The sequence below is a fragment of the Bombyx mori genome, chromosome 22 (genome assembly GCF_030269925.1).
Source record: "Bombyx mori chromosome 22, ASM3026992v2".
In the NCBI taxonomy this organism is placed as follows: domain Eukaryota; kingdom Metazoa; phylum Arthropoda; class Insecta; order Lepidoptera; family Bombycidae; genus Bombyx; species Bombyx mori.
Window position 1 is genome coordinate 8,451,504 of NC_085128.1, and position 17,495 is coordinate 8,468,998.

The 17,495-nt window shown below is 39.4% G+C and overlaps 2 protein-coding genes across 5 annotated transcripts in view; one reads left to right on the plus strand and one right to left on the minus strand.

Annotated features, from left to right (window-relative positions):
- Positions 1-443: 443 nt before the first annotated feature.
- On the plus strand, positions 444-10,757 carry LOC101747142 (uncharacterized). Of its 4 annotated transcripts, XM_021351821.3 has the most exons (7): positions 446-1,519; positions 1,724-1,879; positions 1,984-2,206; positions 3,086-3,215; positions 4,080-4,181; positions 5,178-5,319; positions 10,418-10,757. In XM_021351821.3, the coding sequence occupies exons 1-7, from the start codon at positions 617-619 to the stop codon at positions 10,538-10,540; spliced, it is 1,779 nt and encodes a 592-aa protein (XP_021207496.1). In that variant the 5' UTR covers positions 446-616; the 3' UTR covers positions 10,541-10,757. The 4 variants fall into 4 exon arrangements, 3 of the variants coding, with proteins under 3 accessions (XP_062530936.1, XP_021207496.1, XP_021207495.1); XM_062674952.1 differs by having other exon boundaries at positions 444-1,879; positions 2,004-2,206; XM_021351820.3 differs by having other exon boundaries at positions 447-1,879.
- The window catches only part of LOC101739613 (trypsin-3), a 46,625-nt gene continuing 39,752 nt past the window's right edge, over positions 10,623-17,495 (minus strand). Inside the window, exon 12 of the mRNA XM_038018748.2 lies at positions 10,623-13,780. Within this exon, the coding sequence (XP_037874676.1) occupies positions 13,664-13,780 (117 nt within the window). The 3' untranslated portion in view covers positions 10,623-13,663. The remainder of the gene's footprint in view (positions 13,781-17,495) is intronic.

Sequence of the window (17,495 nt, forward strand, 5' to 3'; positions counted from 1 at the left end):
TCTACATGAGCTCGTGCTCGTCCACTTCTTCTGATGAGACTAGAAAGGCCTACGAGCCACTAGTACCCGTAATCCGTTGTGCCCAAAAAAGCCTGACATTTGATTAAGGCCTTTCTAAGCAGCAAAGAGCATTTTATTCTTTACATGAGTGAGCTAGCTCACGCCAACTAGGTGCTTAATGGTTACCAGTGCCCATAGACCCATCAACAACGTAAATAGCGCCATTTACCTTGAGACATGAGATCTAAGGTCTCAGCTTTACAGTACAACGGGTGTTGCAATGTTCAGTACGAGTACACCAGGTGTCTCATTATTTACGTCACGACAACTTCAAATCTGGAATTGAACATCAAATTTTAAATTACCTCTATTATTATATAACCTTAGTAATGTTTTTCTCTTAGAGGATAAGTGCCATTGATAGCAGAGTAGTTTAAACTAAGATGTCATTGAAACGAATGTCATTCAATAGTTGTAGAAATGACAATGACAAAAAATATTTCGAAATTCAGCACAAAACAGGGAAACACTGAAATTTGAAATTCAAGTAGTTTATTATTATTTACTATTAAAATTAGAATAAAATGCTTCACACAATTTGTACTGGATAAAAATAATGATGAATATAAGCATAGTTAAATTAATTTATATTGACCGTTTACTTTTATTTATACTTACATTGTTTAGCGTAACTAATTCTATGTCGGATGAATTATCAAATTATAGCGCCAGGGGCTTAATAACGAATGTCCCATATTTTTCAAGTGTGACCATAAGCGGAATGAAACAAAATATTACAACATCTCCAATTACAAAATATTTAAATAAAGTCAACCGAAAACAGTATGAGATTATAAACATGCTTTGGAGGAAAACTAAAATATTCGTCGACATAGAAAATAACACGAGTAAATACAAATCCCAAAAAGTCAACTCGACTGAAAAAACAAAACAATATTTTTTACGAAAAAACCTGCAAATTCCTCGTCCTTTTCCTGGTTTTCAAACTTCTACACCAAGTTTTATAGAATTTTATTACTTGCATGAAATTGATGAGTCGAATAAGGGTAATATGTTACATACAGATTCACATAAATTGGTTGATGTGAAAACAAAAATTGATAATGTTAGACATAATTCTTTAAGATCAGTTAATGCTTTTTATTTATTCGATCGATTCTTCAAAACACCACAGGAAAATTTATACAAAAGTTTCAAGACTTCCGGTAGAACAAGCTCGAATAAGCAAATTATTCTAAATGAAACTTCCTTATTTACACTAAGCACTGACCAATATTCAGAAAAAAACGAGAACATAACTCAACTTGATAAGTTGAACAAATCTATTTCATCGAAAATATTTCATGTTGATCCACGCTTTCTGCCTGACAAGAACAAAAAAAGAAAAGGTGTACATAATTCGACAGCAAACAAGAGAATAACTCAAGCTGAAAACTCAACATCAAAAGTTTTTCAGTACAGAAATGTTGATGTGCAGCATACCACCACAAACGACAAAGTAAAATTTTTTGAAATTTACGATAGTCAACTAGGATTTGACCACAAAGAAAGCATTGATTACATAAAAATCAAAACTGAAAACAAAGAAGAAAAAAAATTACTGTTAGAGCATCTTGATTTTGATGCAGTACAAAACAATGCCGATACAAAACTAAAGCATAGAAAAAAACATATTATCGAAACAAATCGTAATGGGTTTCAGATTCAAGAATCTCATAATAGCGTGACAACGTTGAATACCTCAACTAAAGAAATGAAGACTAGCAGTGGACGAATGAGAGATATCTCATTTCGTTATGAATTTGTTCCTTGGTTGAATTATCCTTTTATGGCTGTTTATGTTTACGAGCCATTACAGGTAATAGTAGTTTAAATATTTTAAGAAAAAAAATACTTTAATAATAATATAATATATATATAATATATAATAATCCTACTTAGTCAAAACCCAAAATAATATAGGTATATTGCGACTCTGCCAGTATCAGTCAACATTGGCTTATAGCTTCTGCCTCTTGTTTGTCTCGGCATCACGAAAATCCAGGCGGATACGGTCAATCAGCTTTCGTAACTTATTGTGGAGATAATTGGCGGCAGCTGGAGAGAATTGCCTATGTAAAATACAGCATTATCCATCCGAAATTCCGCTCTCATGATAGAGTGCGACAGCAGCTTTATAATATTGGTAAGTTACTTCAAAGTATTAAAAATAAAATATCTACCTGTAATGAATGAAAAGTGAAAATAATTCAGTTTACTCGCACAGTAAATTTAGCTGTTTAGCTCGGTGTGAATTGTAGCAATTCTATTGTAAATAATTTCTCCATCAAAATGATTGAATAACTATTTCTTACTATACACACCTTAAGTCCATAAAAGGCTGACAAAATAGTCATACATTGCCACTAAGCTTTATATCGAAAACCAAATTACAGTAAAACCCGAGCCGAAAATTGAATACAAACGTTTTGTAGGGAACGAATAACACCTCGTAACCTTCAGCTTCATATTGGAATACAATAAATCGGAGCAACATCCTTTCTGGGTTCTTTGTACGATGACATGACCGATGTAAAGGAATTTCTTCACTTGAACTATTTGAAATCATTAGATTAACTTCACGTTGAATATAACTTGAGTCTTTAGGAAGTTTAATGTTACCATAATGGAACAAAAAAGGCGCGTGGACAGCCAAACGTTATCGTTTGAACTTTTGGGTATCATAAAGACCACATCTGAGGATTTTTTTCTTTAATTTAACCACGCGATAATAGATCGTTCTAGAAAACGAAAAAGAAAACATAATTAAGTTGTAATGGAGATGACTCCTGATAGGATAGTGACTAAAAGTAGTTTTCAATAAAAATAATGCAACTTGCCACATAACAAACTATGCTCCTATTATTATTGTAAATGACATGTGAAACATGTAGAAATGAACCAAATTTAAATAATAATAAAAACAGAAAAACGTCGTATTAAATACAAGTTTGTTTCTGAACAGATTTAAAAGCAATTACATTCCTTCATTATGTATATTATTCACCGTTATCACCTATTTCAGGGCTTATTCGAGTTATAAACTCTATGACTTCATCGTGTCCGGATTGGGGACCAATATCTCTGATGTCGCATAAATTTCATGCAAATCAGAACGGGTCTAAGGCTATCGCTATCGGATGGGGCCTAGATAGGTAATAGTAATGTTTTTTTACATCCTGTGCCGAACCCTATTTTACCCATATACGTTACAAAGCTCCTAGTCAAATTCTAGCGAAGTGCCGCTTTATAACACTCATTTAATTATATTCAGGCGAACTATTTTTACTGAAATTCACCGAGTAAAATGAAAAGAAAAGTAAAGTAAGAATTTTCAAAAAATAAAGTATGGTTCAAATTTTACACTCATAGACCTTAGTTTGTCTAATTGTGCATATCATCATATACTAGTAGTTGTATAATTTTCGTACCTCAATCTCAGATTTCATGTAAAATCAACACCCTATATGTATTTACCGCAAGATAATGGAATCGCACACAAACCACACCTATTGTCGCGTATTGGTCCAGTTTTATTACATTAACTGTTTCGGTGACGCAGTACTTAACGTCTTTGACTGCGGGGCTGGGCGTCGCGAATTCGATTCCTACACTAGGCAAGTTTGTTGGCTCCTTATTTGGGTAATATATATATTTAATGGAGCGTATATAAGTATAATATTTCTGCTTCTCACAGTACAAGGAACCCTGGTAAGGAGCTAGATCGTGCCTTATTTGTCCCCGATTATTTATTCTTATTTTAATCTAATTGAAACAAGTTCGCTATAAAGGAGCCCGAAAAGACAATGGAATTTGTATAAAATATTCCAACACATTTATTAAATTTAGGCATTCACTACATTGTATTTGAAATTCACGATTCCTAGACAATTTTAAGAAATTTAAATAAAAACTTGACGTTGAGGCATTTACGGAATTTGCATTAAGTTAGGATCAAGAAAATTCTAAACTGCTTCATACTCGAGGGAACTAAAAGTTTAATATTTAAATAATTTTAGATATGATTCAAGATATTCTTCTTCAAAGATGCCGAAGCAAGCTCTCTCCGTGTACGAAGCCCTTCTATATTCCAATGATTGTCCAGGGAACGTTGGGTACAGGTAAAAAATATCATAATATTTTTCTCGTATTAAAGTATATAATTTCGTAAGTATATAATTTCATTTTCGACAATAGACATAACCGTTTAGAAAATATAGTTTCCTAACTGAACTGATATTGAAAATGAAGTCCAGATTCGCGACAGACGATTAATTATTCAGGCATTGATCTGCACTAATCTGTTTATTCATTACGGTAATTTATATCATGAATCATCGTTAATGAACGTAAAATATTACTTGAATTAATAGCCGGGTGCTATCTGTACTATAAACACAGTATGCCATAGAAAATGGTATTAACTCGCGCCGTGTCGACGGTTTCCATTTATGGATTTCCATTTTTACTGATGATAGGGCGTATTGTTAGAATTCACATGTAGGTACCAAATATCCCGTTTCTTCGTCGATATTTTTAGGATAATACAATTGAAACTTTGATCACATGTCTCGAAGTGAGAGTCAAAATTCATCTTATGATGTCTATGCGCTCTGACATCATTTCGGAATACCAATGCCATCGTTCAGACCACGACGAACTTCGCTGCAGAAATATATTTCAGTATCTTATCAAAGTGGTCACTGGAATCCATAGACATCTACAATGTTAATGCCGCCACCCACCTTGAGATATGAGTTCTAAGGTCTCAGTACAGTTACAACGGCTGCCCCACTCTGCAAACCGAAACGCATTACATCTTCACTGCAGAAATATTGTAGGCAGGGTGGTCGTACCTACCCGTGCAGAATCACAAGAGGTCCTACCACCAGTAATTACGCAAATTATAATATTGCGTGTTTTTAATTTTTATTACACGATGATATTCCTTCACCGTGAAAGTCAATCGTAAACATTTGTTAAGTACGTATTTCATGAGAAAAATTGGTACCCGCCTGGGATTCGAACACCGGTGCATCGCTCAACACGAATGTACCAGACGTCTTCTTCTTTAGGCCACGACGACTAATATAACATGTAATTGTAATAATTTGCAGAAATTCAAAAAAACAATTCGGAGACACTGGCACTAATAACATTTACTGCTTATCTCTGCCACGTTACTTTGGAGAAGAAAACGACCCGCAACACGGAAGTCTTCTACTTATCGGTGGGAAATTGATTGGTTTATATCTACAGGTAACTTTCCATTTTTATTCATACTATGCGAGTATGAAATCAATACAAAAATCTGTCTGTATATTAAAAATTAAAAATAATATTATATATTGTTGAAAAGTCCAAGCTTTGGATCCATCCCATAGCTAGCTGGCTTCGATGAATGAGTTTGTATTTAAATTACTACTACGTAATTATCTCGTTGAAATGATATAAGCTAGAGATATATAAGAAGACTACATTAAACTGTCTACGTTTTACATTACGTTGTGTAATAAATACAATAATATTATACCATCATTTTTCTTCACTTTTAGAACATAAATAAAATGAGTTGAAACAAAATTCCATCATTTATTCCCGGTCACCGTCCTCGTCGAACCCGTCGCTTGCGACGAAGGGCTCGACGAGCGAATTAACCCACAGACACAGCCCACTGAGTTTCTCGCCGGATCTTCTCAGTGGGTCGCGTTTCCGATCCGGTGGTAGATTCTGTGAAGCACTGCTCTTGCTAGGGTCATTGTTAGCAACTCTCCGGTTGAGCCCCGTGAGCTCACCTACAAACGTTTTTTTTTTTTTTTTTTTTTCTCAGGAGGAAATCGCCGGACTTCCACCCTTCACTGGGGATGGAGGGCGGGGCATGTCGGAGTCGAACCGACTAAAACCTCCTGTCTCTCAACAACCAACGTCCAAACCTCGCATGAGACAAAACTCATGAAAAGGCAAGGGGGGGAAAGTGAAGCGTTTAGTGCGGAGCACATCTCTCCCATCACCCTCCCCCTCGGGACGCCGGACTGGCGGTCGTCGGCGCCACGACCACCAGCCCTCTCGGTCGGCAGGCTATCCGAAGCCCGCCTAGATGGCACCGGTTAGAATGGTCTATCCTACGGAATACCCCGCTGGGTCAGAACCAGCGTGGGTTGAGGATAGCCGGCCTTCCATCACCCGGATGCTCATGCATAAAACGCGTGCAGAGCAGCTTGCACGTCGTCTTCTTAGGCCCCCTTCGCCGGTCCCCAGGCCGACATGTGAGGGAGACCCGAAACACTTAGAGGGCCAGGGCTTGGGCGAGATCCGCCTCCCTGGCCCCCGCTCGACGGCGGCGGGCCTGTGCGTCTCTCACGCGCCCCGCCGCCTCCTTCTGCGAGATGGTGCACTCGCAGAAGTCGAGCATCGCCTTCCACGACTCGTCGTCACCGAGCATCGATGCCACAACACTCGGCAACGACAAGTCGTTTCCTATTTTTGCGACGAGGACACGGCGCCACCCCTCCCATGCGGGGCAGGCGACGAGCGTGTGCTCCGCCGTGTCCAAGTCGCAACCACAATGGTGGCACTCTGCCGTCGGCTCGGCTCCGATCCGGTGCAGGAACTCACCGAAGCAACCATGCCCAGTGAGCACCTGCGTGAGCCGGAAAGTGAGGCGTCCTCTGTCACGATTCACCCAGTTCACAAGAACCGGGCGAATCGCCTCGACGGTCCTACGACCAGCCGAAGGATCGGCCAGCCGTCTGGACCATGACTCCAGCACGGACCGCCGAGATTGGGCCCTCCGCGCTCTGACCACACTGGGGCTGGGACGTGCCATGCCCCGGGCACGAAGGTCAGCCCGCCACTGATAGTCAGTGGCGAGCGCCTCCGCCTCCAGGACCCAAGGCGGCGTCCCAGCCAGTACACACGCCGCCTCGAAGGAGATGGTGCGATAGCCACGGATGACCCTGACCGCGATGGTGCGTTGCGGCCGTTGCAGCAGCTTCGCTACCCCCACGGCCAGGGACTGGCCCCACACGGGCGCCCCGTATAGGGCCATTGATCGCACCACCCCCGTATAGAGACGGCGCGTCACCTGGTCAGGCCCCCCCACGTTGGGCAGAAGCCGGCTTAACGCGCCGGCCACCCCCAACAAACGAGGGACCAGGTTCTGAAAGTGAGCACGGAAGGTCCAACGACTGTCCAGAATGAGGCCGAGATACTTCAACTGCACCCCGACCTCGATACGGACGCCTCCAACCATGATATGGGCATCGACAGGTGGCACTCTCCGGGGCCTGTGGAACCACATGGCCTCGGATTTACTGAGCGCCACGTCGAGGCCCAATCTCCTGATTTTGCCGACGACATGCGCCACCCCAGCGGTGGCAAGACGAGCAGACTCAGCAAAACTCCCCCCCCGGGCCACGACCAGCGTGTCGTCTGCGTAACAGATTACGCTTAGGCCCGGGAGGAGGGCACCCCTCAGTACCCAGTCATACCCGATATTCCACAAAAGGGGGCCAAGCACCGACCCCTGTGGAACACCGCGCACGACCGGGAACCTGTGTACGATCCCACCGTGTCCGGTACACGTGACCGATCTGTCCTCCAAGTAGGAACCCACCAGCCGGCGAAGGTAGAGAGGCACTCCGTGTCTTTCCAGTGCCCCCCCTATCACGGACCAGGGCAGGGTGTTAAACGCATTGGCGATGTCGAGCGACACCGCCAAGGCCACCCCACCCCTGGAGACGGCTTCTTCCGAGAGAGCCCGTACGCGAAGGATCGCGTCCACCGTTGAGCGGCCCTCTCGAAAGCCATACTGCTCCGCCGACAGATCGGGTCCCACCCCGACCAGATGCTGAATGATGCGGGCCGCCAGAATGCGTTCCAGCAGCTTGCCCACCTCATCCAGCAACACGATGGGACGGTACCCGGCGGCAGTATCCGCCGGGCGCCCCTCCTTTCTCAACAGCACGAGTCTGCCCGTCCTCCACGATGAAGGAAACCGTCCCGACTCGAGGCAGGAGTTGTAAAGCCTCAAGAGTCGGTCCCCCAGGGCACCAAGAGCCAAGGCCCAAACCCGGCCATGGACGCCGTCCGGGCCGGGCGCAGTGTCCTTCGCGCACATTTTACGCACGGCCACATGGAGCTCCGCCCCCGTTATGTGGGGCACCTCAGCAGGGGCGTCGCCGCCGTTTTCCGACGGGACGTCCATAGCGGGAGCGACAAATCCCTCCCGCTCCTGCGGGAACAGCGCCGAGACGATGTCCCGCAACTGCTGAGGCTGGAGACGCTCCGTGATTGGGGGGGCCCATGGGCGCATTTTATTGCGCACCATATGATAGGGTCGCCCCCACGGATCCTCATCCAGCGTCTCCAAGAGACCCTCCATGTGTTGGTTCTTGGCTCTTCTGATGGCCAGCTGCAAAGCCCTCTGCGCGACGCGAAATGTGCCGTACAGCCGGGCCTCCACCACCGCGAACGCAACCGGATCGTTGCGCCGCGGCAAGCGACGGCGGCGATGCCTGGCGCACTCGCGCCTCGCCCGAACGCACTCCACGCGGAGTTGCGCGATTTCGGGCGACCACCAGTACACCTGGCGATTGGGAGGCCGAGGGCTGATCCGGGGCATCGATACGTCGCAGATGCGTCGCATCGTGTCCCGGAACCACCCCGCTTCGCACCTACAAACGTTAGGGCGAAGCTGAAATAGCCTTCTCAAGGCTATCAGCATAGGTAGGATAAAAAAAAAAACATTTATTCCAAGGGTAGTTCGTGCAAAACCACAAAGCTACTTAAATATTTATCTGAAGATTAAATTTATAATTATGAAAATAGAAAACCAAATTTAATGTTCAGGCTAAATTAATTAGAAACATTCCTTTAATCTTTCATCCGTGGTAAGCTTTTCAACTATATCGTGGTGTATTTCAAGATTGTTAAGAGGTAGTATGCCACCAAACGTTAAAAAAAATGCTACACATTTTCAGGATATAGAATAGATTTGTATACTACTCAACTCGCTAAATGCATTTGAATGTTTACTTCATTTCGTTTAAATTCTAAGTCAAATAAATGAAGTGAATGTTAGATAATAAAATGCAATAAATGTAGTGCGTAAGTCTACGCACTATTCACATTATTCTACATAAACTTTTAGCCAAAAAAATTATTAATGAATTTACGAAATAAAAGTGACAAGAACTCGACGTATATAATAAAAAAAATACATTTGCAAATTTTCAGCTTTTGTAAATTGAAACTAAAGTAGCTAGATTTTGTTGTAGCCCCATTTGATCCACATCATATGATAACATATTCAATGGCTAAATTCAAAGATACCGAGACGGATTATGTAACAAAGTCGTTAGTAACTAGATTATGTTGCAGCTCCGTCTCGGATATATGTACATATTTGTAACTGCAGATTAATTAGTACTGAAATCGAAAGGGGACTGAGAATTTAGTTGAAGTAGATTCTCAAGTTAAACTAGATTTACCTCATCCATATTCTCATAAAAACTTTCTCGAAGATTTTTCTCCAAAACAAGCAAGTCCTTATATTCAAATTCAAATTCAAAATCATTTATTTCAACTTAGATGTCAGTATAACACACTTGTTGAATGTCAAAATATAAATAACAACGTTAACTCTACCACTACCTACTACCTCTATATATTTTGTAGCATGCCTAACAAGGTAATGCCGAATGGTAAATATACAATTTCATAGTCACTTCATCTCTCACGTCAAAAAGAAATAGTTAATGGTATCTTAACGCGATTTGTTTTAAGTAAAGCTGATAAGCTTTCACGAAAAAGTGATAAATAGGCACCAGCCAGCTTATTTAATTATGCCTAAGTCACATGAAAATATAAGGAAAACAAATAGCAGATTGACTTAAATTAATATAAGTAGAATATTTAACTGTTAAGTGAGTGTAAGTTAAGCGTCGGAAATAGGAAATTCAAAATATGTATAAACGCAAGATCTAGCTGAAAAATTATAAAATATCAATGCCAAAATCTACAAAATAATCAAAGATTAAAAGTAATAAACAATCAAACAAATGGCTTAAAAGAATTCTAGATTGAAATCAAGGTTTTTATCCAAATAGTCCTTCACAAGCGCTTTTGGACTATAATGATTATACTACGGATTTGAAATTCAGTTTCACCATTCAGGAGAATCAGGAAGAAACTCAGTATTTGCCATTTCCTAAATATGAATATCCCATAAAATCAATAAATCGAAAAATGTCTGCGTAGCGGAACTCTGGAAGATTTGTTGGTTCAAAATCAATAAAATAAAGACGTGGTTAAATCGTGAAACTGTTTTGTTTATTATGGACTGTTTCTTTCATAGGAAGAGCGTCGTAGTTGGGGCGAACAATCAGCGCAGTACACCGGCACTTGGCGACTGGTCCCGTGGGTGCTCGACGTGGCACGGGAGCCTGACGAGGCGGACAATTTCAACGTTGACATTTAATTTCTGTCGCACCATTTTCCTCCGTAATTACACTCGACAAGTCGGCTCGATTTGCTTACGTTAACAAAACGCAGCGTAGGCGTTTTTAATTCGTATACAATTTTTTGTAATTCCGTTTTTTGTTTTATTGTTTGAATTTGATTTTGAGCTTTTTCAATATCATACCTTTTGTGAAACGTTTGTTTTTGTTTATTTAAATAAATTGTTTAAACAGAAATTTCATGTCTTTCTCATTTTCATGGTTGAGTGACCATTTTTGGTTTCTTCTTCTTCTCAGTCATGTCACTTTTGATAGAGTAGTCGTGATCGTTATGTAGTGTTGGAGGGGGCAAACTTGATGCATCTCACGATGTCCCGGCATCTTTAATTCTGGCTTCCGCTGACATCAATACTGTCATAGAATTTTAAATTTCGTTTCCCAGCAAAAGTGTAAAAGCTTTAATCCGTTTTAAGCTTTGAAATTGTATTGAAATCAATTTAATCTTAATTTACAATGCACTGACAAAATGAATTTTGTTTCAAAATTTGAGTAAATTATTATCTTCATAATAATTTCGATTCTCAATTATTACATACTCCGTGGTCTACCACATAGGGCTCACGCGTTCAAACGATGACCCGTTATTCTGATTAAATTAACCTCACAATCGCTTATTGTTTTGCATATGGATTACGGTAACTGTTTACCATTTGGTGGGCTGGGCATTTATTTAAGCAGAACTGAAAAACCACGTACGTGCAAAATTCATTCATATACCTGAAAAGCAAAGTAATCCAAGTCCGGAAAACGTGAAATCTGAAAACAAGAACAGGGTTCAAAGTAAAACTCTGTTTAAAAAACGTAGAGAGATTTTATTTGTCACGTATAATGTACATACATAGCTTAACATGCACAGAAACGATACAGATTTTGATGTGAAAAAGTAAATTTTGAAAATAAAAGAATAATAAATAATATTTACATTTTTAACATCAATAATACGAAGCGTATTTATTAAGAGTGCGTTAATTTATTGCTACCTCCAAACGATTGGTATGTGATCAATGTATCAAGATAACGGTCGCTACAGACTGCGCAGTCTTTATCGCCTGGGTACACTACCAGCAGGACTATCGGCATATGATGCCGTAACATGACACGGCAAAAGTGATTGTGATACATTACGCATCATCAGTACTGAAATATCACGAGTCAATTGCAGCTTATGCTATAGGCGTTATTCTATGCTAACCAAGCATAAAAAGTTTACTTGCCATTACTACCATCTTCTGAGTCGAAACGCAGAAGCAGTTAACGACTCCTTACTATAATACTAATGGACCGGAGAATGGTTGCTGATATCTTCACCATTAGGTGTTGCGTCTTAACTTTTATTAGCCTCGCTACTAGATGCCAAATGAATAACATGATGTATAATGCAGTGCAATACTGAAATGTAACTAATAAGTAAAAAGTATGATACAGTACCTAGTGATAAATATTACACATAGTTTTTGGGAAAGCAACAAACTGTCTATCACACACTACCTATGTGACGTTTACAGGTTTTGTTCTATTGCGGTCTTAATAGACACCGGACTATTAGTGTTGTGTACGGTAGAGAAAATGCTCTACAAAGTCGAATTTAACAAATTGTTTCTTTTCAAAGGTCGATATGGAATATCTATCGCCGAGTACTGTAACAGTAAATGGAATGTAAATTTAAAGAGTAGTATTAAATTAGTTAAATGAATCGTGTTTATATAAATCGGAGACCGGAAATATATTCACAAACTTCTCAAACTGAACAAACACATCATCGATAAATACATATAAATAAAGGAATAGTTTCGATCCTTGAGGATGGTTGTGGGTGGGATTTATACACTCGTGTAACTCTACGAAATAGCTGTCGATAATCATCGATATCTTATACAGTGTCGAAATAGCTTTATATCAAATACGAAAGAAAATGACAAAGCTTACAAGCCCAGCATTTCGACTTTATTATTCGTGTAAACTTTAAAGTTAGTTCCACACTAACCTCTTGGGTTTTAAAATGTAACTTCGTTTAAAGTATAAACATGCGTAAATAGAAAAAATCGATTTCAAACCACCAATAATTTATAATGCATTCCAAACGCAGTGTACAAACAGTCATCGACTAGACGTTATGTTTAGTGCCTTTCTAATATAATGTTATTGTTTACATTATCGTCCATTGGCGGTCGAGAATTGCTCTCGCCGGATTTTCTTATTTGGTCGCGATTCCGATCCGGTAGTAGATTTTGCGAAGCACTGCTCTTGCTAGAGCTAGTGAAATACGTACTTAACAAATGTTCACGATTTACTTCTACGGTGAAGGAATAACATCGTGTAATAAAAATGAAACCCGCAAAATTATAATTTGCATTATTACTTGTGGTAAGACCTCTTGTGAGTCCGCACGGGTAGGTACCACCACCCTACTTATTTCTGCTGTGAAGCAGTAATGTGTTTCGGTTTGAAGGGTGGGGCAGCTGTTATTACTATACTGAGACCTTAGAACTTATATCTCAAGGTGGGTGGCGGCATTTACGTTGTAGATGTCTATGGGCTCCGATAACCGCTTAACACCAGGTGGGCTGTGAGTTCGTCCAACCGCATAAGCAATAAAAAAATTAAAAAAAAAACTTTAAGCGCTTGTAAACCACTTTCTCTGTGGAAAATGAGATTCTCAGCTGCCAATCGAATATCATCACTGCTATAGCATCAGTTACAATTTATAGATAAAATAGTGTTTTATCCACATCATATAATAGCATATTCTATGGCTATATTCAAAGATACCGACGCGGATTAGGTAACAAAGTCATTAGTAACAAGATTCTGTTGCAGCCTCGTCTCGGATAGGTATACGTATTTGTAACTAGAGATTAATTAGTACTGAAATGGAAATCGCACTGAGAATATTACGACCCCAAATTAAATTAGATATAATATACATTTTCGTTAAAACTTTCCCGAATCTGAAACACTTAAACCAAAACAAGCGTGTCCTTAAATATTTTATAGTGTGCCTAATTAGGCAATGCCGAATGGTGAGTATACCACTTCATAGTCACGTTATCTCTCAAAGCAAAAAGACTATCTTCAGATCGATTTCAATCGAAGTATTTGCTATTCATTACGTCTTTAATCCAAGTGACGTAACCAGCAGTTCTCGTGTATATGCCGTACTTCCCACGCTTCCCGCATCCGTCTCCGAAACTGGTAATGCCCTGTAAATAAAAGTATATATTTACTCAAAGAACAAAGTACATAGGCTTACTATTGTTATTTCCTTTGGAGGCAGGCGTGAACACCGTCCGTCTTGTGCTGAGTGGTCACCGTCTGTCATAAACGTCAGCAAAGCCAAACTGCTGCATACTGGGCTAAATATTCTCTTGAAGCGTAGTTCAAAGAGGAACATGTCATAGTACTTTTGAATATTTTTTTCGTACATGTAAACTTGAGGAAACTACATAAATGTATGTATTAACTTGAATTATATGCAATTTTACACCTTTGTGGTAACCTATCAGAATGCATTTTAGAATATTTAAATACACAATTATTTGACGCATCAAGCATCAAGCATCAAGCATTAATCACTGTTGATTATTGAATCGATCTGTGCTATTCATTTGTACTATTTATAAATAAAAACATATTAAATAACAAATAGGCAGATTCGTGAATATTGACTCGTTTAATATTAGACGTATCAGAAAAAAATAAGCCTAGAAATAGAAATGAACATACGTCGATCCATTACGTAATCTACACTGATTAATGTTTGAGGTGTCAAATAACATTTGCGGTTAGCGCCGGCGGCTTTGAGGCAAACGAATCCCGATAGATTCATACTTAATCATAACTTCGATGCTAGAAGTTTGTGTTATAGAGATATTATCAATGAGTTGAAAGCATATATGGTATGTTCGTTCTATTAAAATAAATAAAACAATTTCAAAAGATGCAGCTAAATATTGTTAATATAGAAACGGTGCCCTAGTGAAGTGAAGTGAAGCTATGTGGTCTTACTCTAGAACACCACTGCATCTATTTCCGTGGGGTTCGAAAAAGTCGGCTTCGAATAAGAAATCCAACGATTGATTTTATCAGCGTAGTGCAATCGCCAACTGGTATCTACTAATTGGTAGATTAGTAGCAATTGGTAGATCGCATTATAAGCTCCAACGGGTAAGCACCTCTATCCTGTATAATTCTGGCCGCGAAGCAGTCATGGGTTCGAGTTTGAAAGATGAAAGAAATCATTGACCAATTAAATTAAGAATTCAACCTCACACCTTAAGTTATCACAGAGTGGTGGCAATATCGTTGTGATATTGATTGGCTTTAGTAACCGCTTTATACTAGGTGGGTCATGACTTAGTTCATCGCTATGGTAATAAAAAAGCTTACAGATAAGCTGCACCAAATTGTTTGGATGTTTTCAGTTCCATTCTGTGTATTGGCGTAGTCGGACAGAAAAGTTCATCAGGTATTTTGCTGTTTTTGGGATATTACTGGAGCTTGTTACCTTAAATACCCTTCTACTAATACTCGAGATGGGAATTAGGAGAATATGATAATTTAAGTTCAATGAGAGCCCATCTCGGTATATTTTTGTTCAAACCTATCAAGCTATTGTCGCCTTAATCTCTGTTAAATTTTCTTAGAAAATTAAGCCACACAAAAGTAAGATTCCAAAGGTAATTCAAAATTCAAAAACTTTATGACGATAAAATCGTTCAAAATAACTCCAAGAAGGTACAAAGTCACGGCGAACGCAATATGGTTTGTATTATACGTCAGATACTATACGGTATATTGTTCAAATATCGTGACGGTCGCATTTTTGGCTAATGTGCGACAGCTTTGCAAGTTCGATGACAAATGTTCGGCCAACCGTTTGTGGCTGAACAAGAGACCTAACAAATTATTATGATAAATGTATCGCAAAACAATAAGCACCCCTACAAACATGGTAAGGTTAATGTTTGTAGCGTAGAAGCCTTGTAGTTTGATATTATGATGAATATTTTAGTATCCTGTATTAATTTTATTTCTTAGGTACTAGGTTAATTAGTTTTTCTCTGTTCTTGAAGTTTGTTTAGAGCGTATGATGACAAGCAATAACTTCTGCCACAGACTTTACTGAAACGCACAATCGATAATCACCACTGATAATTTATATTAATGTTACTTTATTACAGAAAAAGTATTTATTTTTATTTTTATTGCCGTATAGGCAGACGAGCATACGGCCCACCTGATGGGGAGTGGTTACCGTCGCTCATGGACGTCAGCAATGCCAGGGGCAGAGCCAAGCCACTGCCTACCAAAATTTTAATTGCCTTTTTTAATTGCTTATATGGGTGAATTCACGGCCCAGCTGGCGTTAAGTGGTTATTATCGTAGCCCATAGACATCAACAACGTTAATTCTGCCGCCTATCTTCTTAGTCTCAGTTTAATAGTACAACGTTTTTTTTTTTTTTCTGTTAGAGAGCCAAACCTCCTACGAGGTCCCCGCGCCTAGGGGGCGCGCGGGGTATGTGAGACTCAACGATCTGCAGGTGTTGAGAGCAGATCGCGGGCCCAAGGATTTTAGGGTCCACCCACTAAACGACTCCCCTTTAGGTCGCCCTGTGACCATCACCGGTAGGAGACTGCCTCCTCATAGGGACAACGGTTGCCTTAGCCTTCAAACTTGATAGTCTGAACAGATATCCTGACACATAAAGGTTTCTAATGACTTCTAAATTTATTTCTAAGGTATGTACTGAACGGCTTTTATCTGTTAGTTTAGGCAACATTTGTTAAATGTAAGAAAAACACCCATTAGTTGAAAGTACTATTCGCATGGAACTGTGCGACAACCTTTCCTAAGATGTCAACAACGACCTATACAAAATTTCAACGCAAACAACTCGTCGCGTAATAATATTGAACATAAGATAAACAAACAAATCAAATTTACAAATATTTTTATATTTAACAGTTTTCACAATTACAGTTATCATCATTGGACGAAGTTTCCTTGATGTATTATGATTGCTCTCTGCAAATCGCTCATGTAAATTTATTGTTAAAATTACTACAGGAATATAATGAATAGGTGTACGCGTTAATTAAACTTGCAAATCTACCTACACAATTCAACATTTGCATTGCTTTGTGCTCTTGTAAATTATTAAATAGAGCTTAGGCATCCAAATGGTACAAGCGGAAACTATTGTTCATTATACTGCACAATACATTGTTGAAAATTACAGTAATAATCCACTGTGCATTACTCTGCAAAATATCATTGTGTAAAATAAAAATATACGATAATTTCAAAGAACAATGGTGCAATATTATTTCTAAATAATGTAATATGTAATATAAATGTATGTAATAAATAAGAAAAAAAAAACAGTTTACGAGATTTTTTTAAGATTAGTAGTAATATATGCTTTTTCAATAGGAACGCACGAACTTTGACAGCTCATAGCGGCCATCTTGGTAAAGCGATAGCTGTCAAATTTGTCATGAACACTTAATTATTCGTGACATTTCACCATGGAACGCTACACGCTTGTCTGGCGTTGTCATTGGCTCTTATTTCTACGAAGATGCGGAAAGAGTCGCGCTCACTGTCAATGCGACCGATATCGGACGATGATAACAAACTTTTTTTGGCCTAGGATAGATGACATGGATCTTACAAACATGTGGTTCCAACAGGAAGGCTCTACTTGCCATATAGCACGAGAAGCATTAAATTTATTTAATGAGAAATTCGAAGGCTTCGTCATCTCGCGTGGTGGCGACATCAACTGGCCATCGAGATCGTGTGACTTAACACCGCTCGACTATTTCTAAGTACTACTAAGTGAAATATAAAACGAACTAAACTAAAGCAATGTAACTGAATCTTATAAAACAATCTTTCAAATTGAAATTT

Coding starts and splice junctions, on each gene's coding strand:
- LOC101747142 (XM_021351820.3), top strand. CDS start 617: ATGATGAATATAAGCATAGTTAAATTAATTTATATTGACCGTTTACTT. Junction 2,207..3,085: donor ACAGCAGCTTTATAATATTG/GTAAGTTACTTC, acceptor CACCTATTTCAG/GGCTTATTCGAGTTATAAAC. Junction 3,216..4,079: donor ATCGGATGGGGCCTAGATAG/GTAATAGTAATG, acceptor AAATAATTTTAG/ATATGATTCAAGATATTCTT.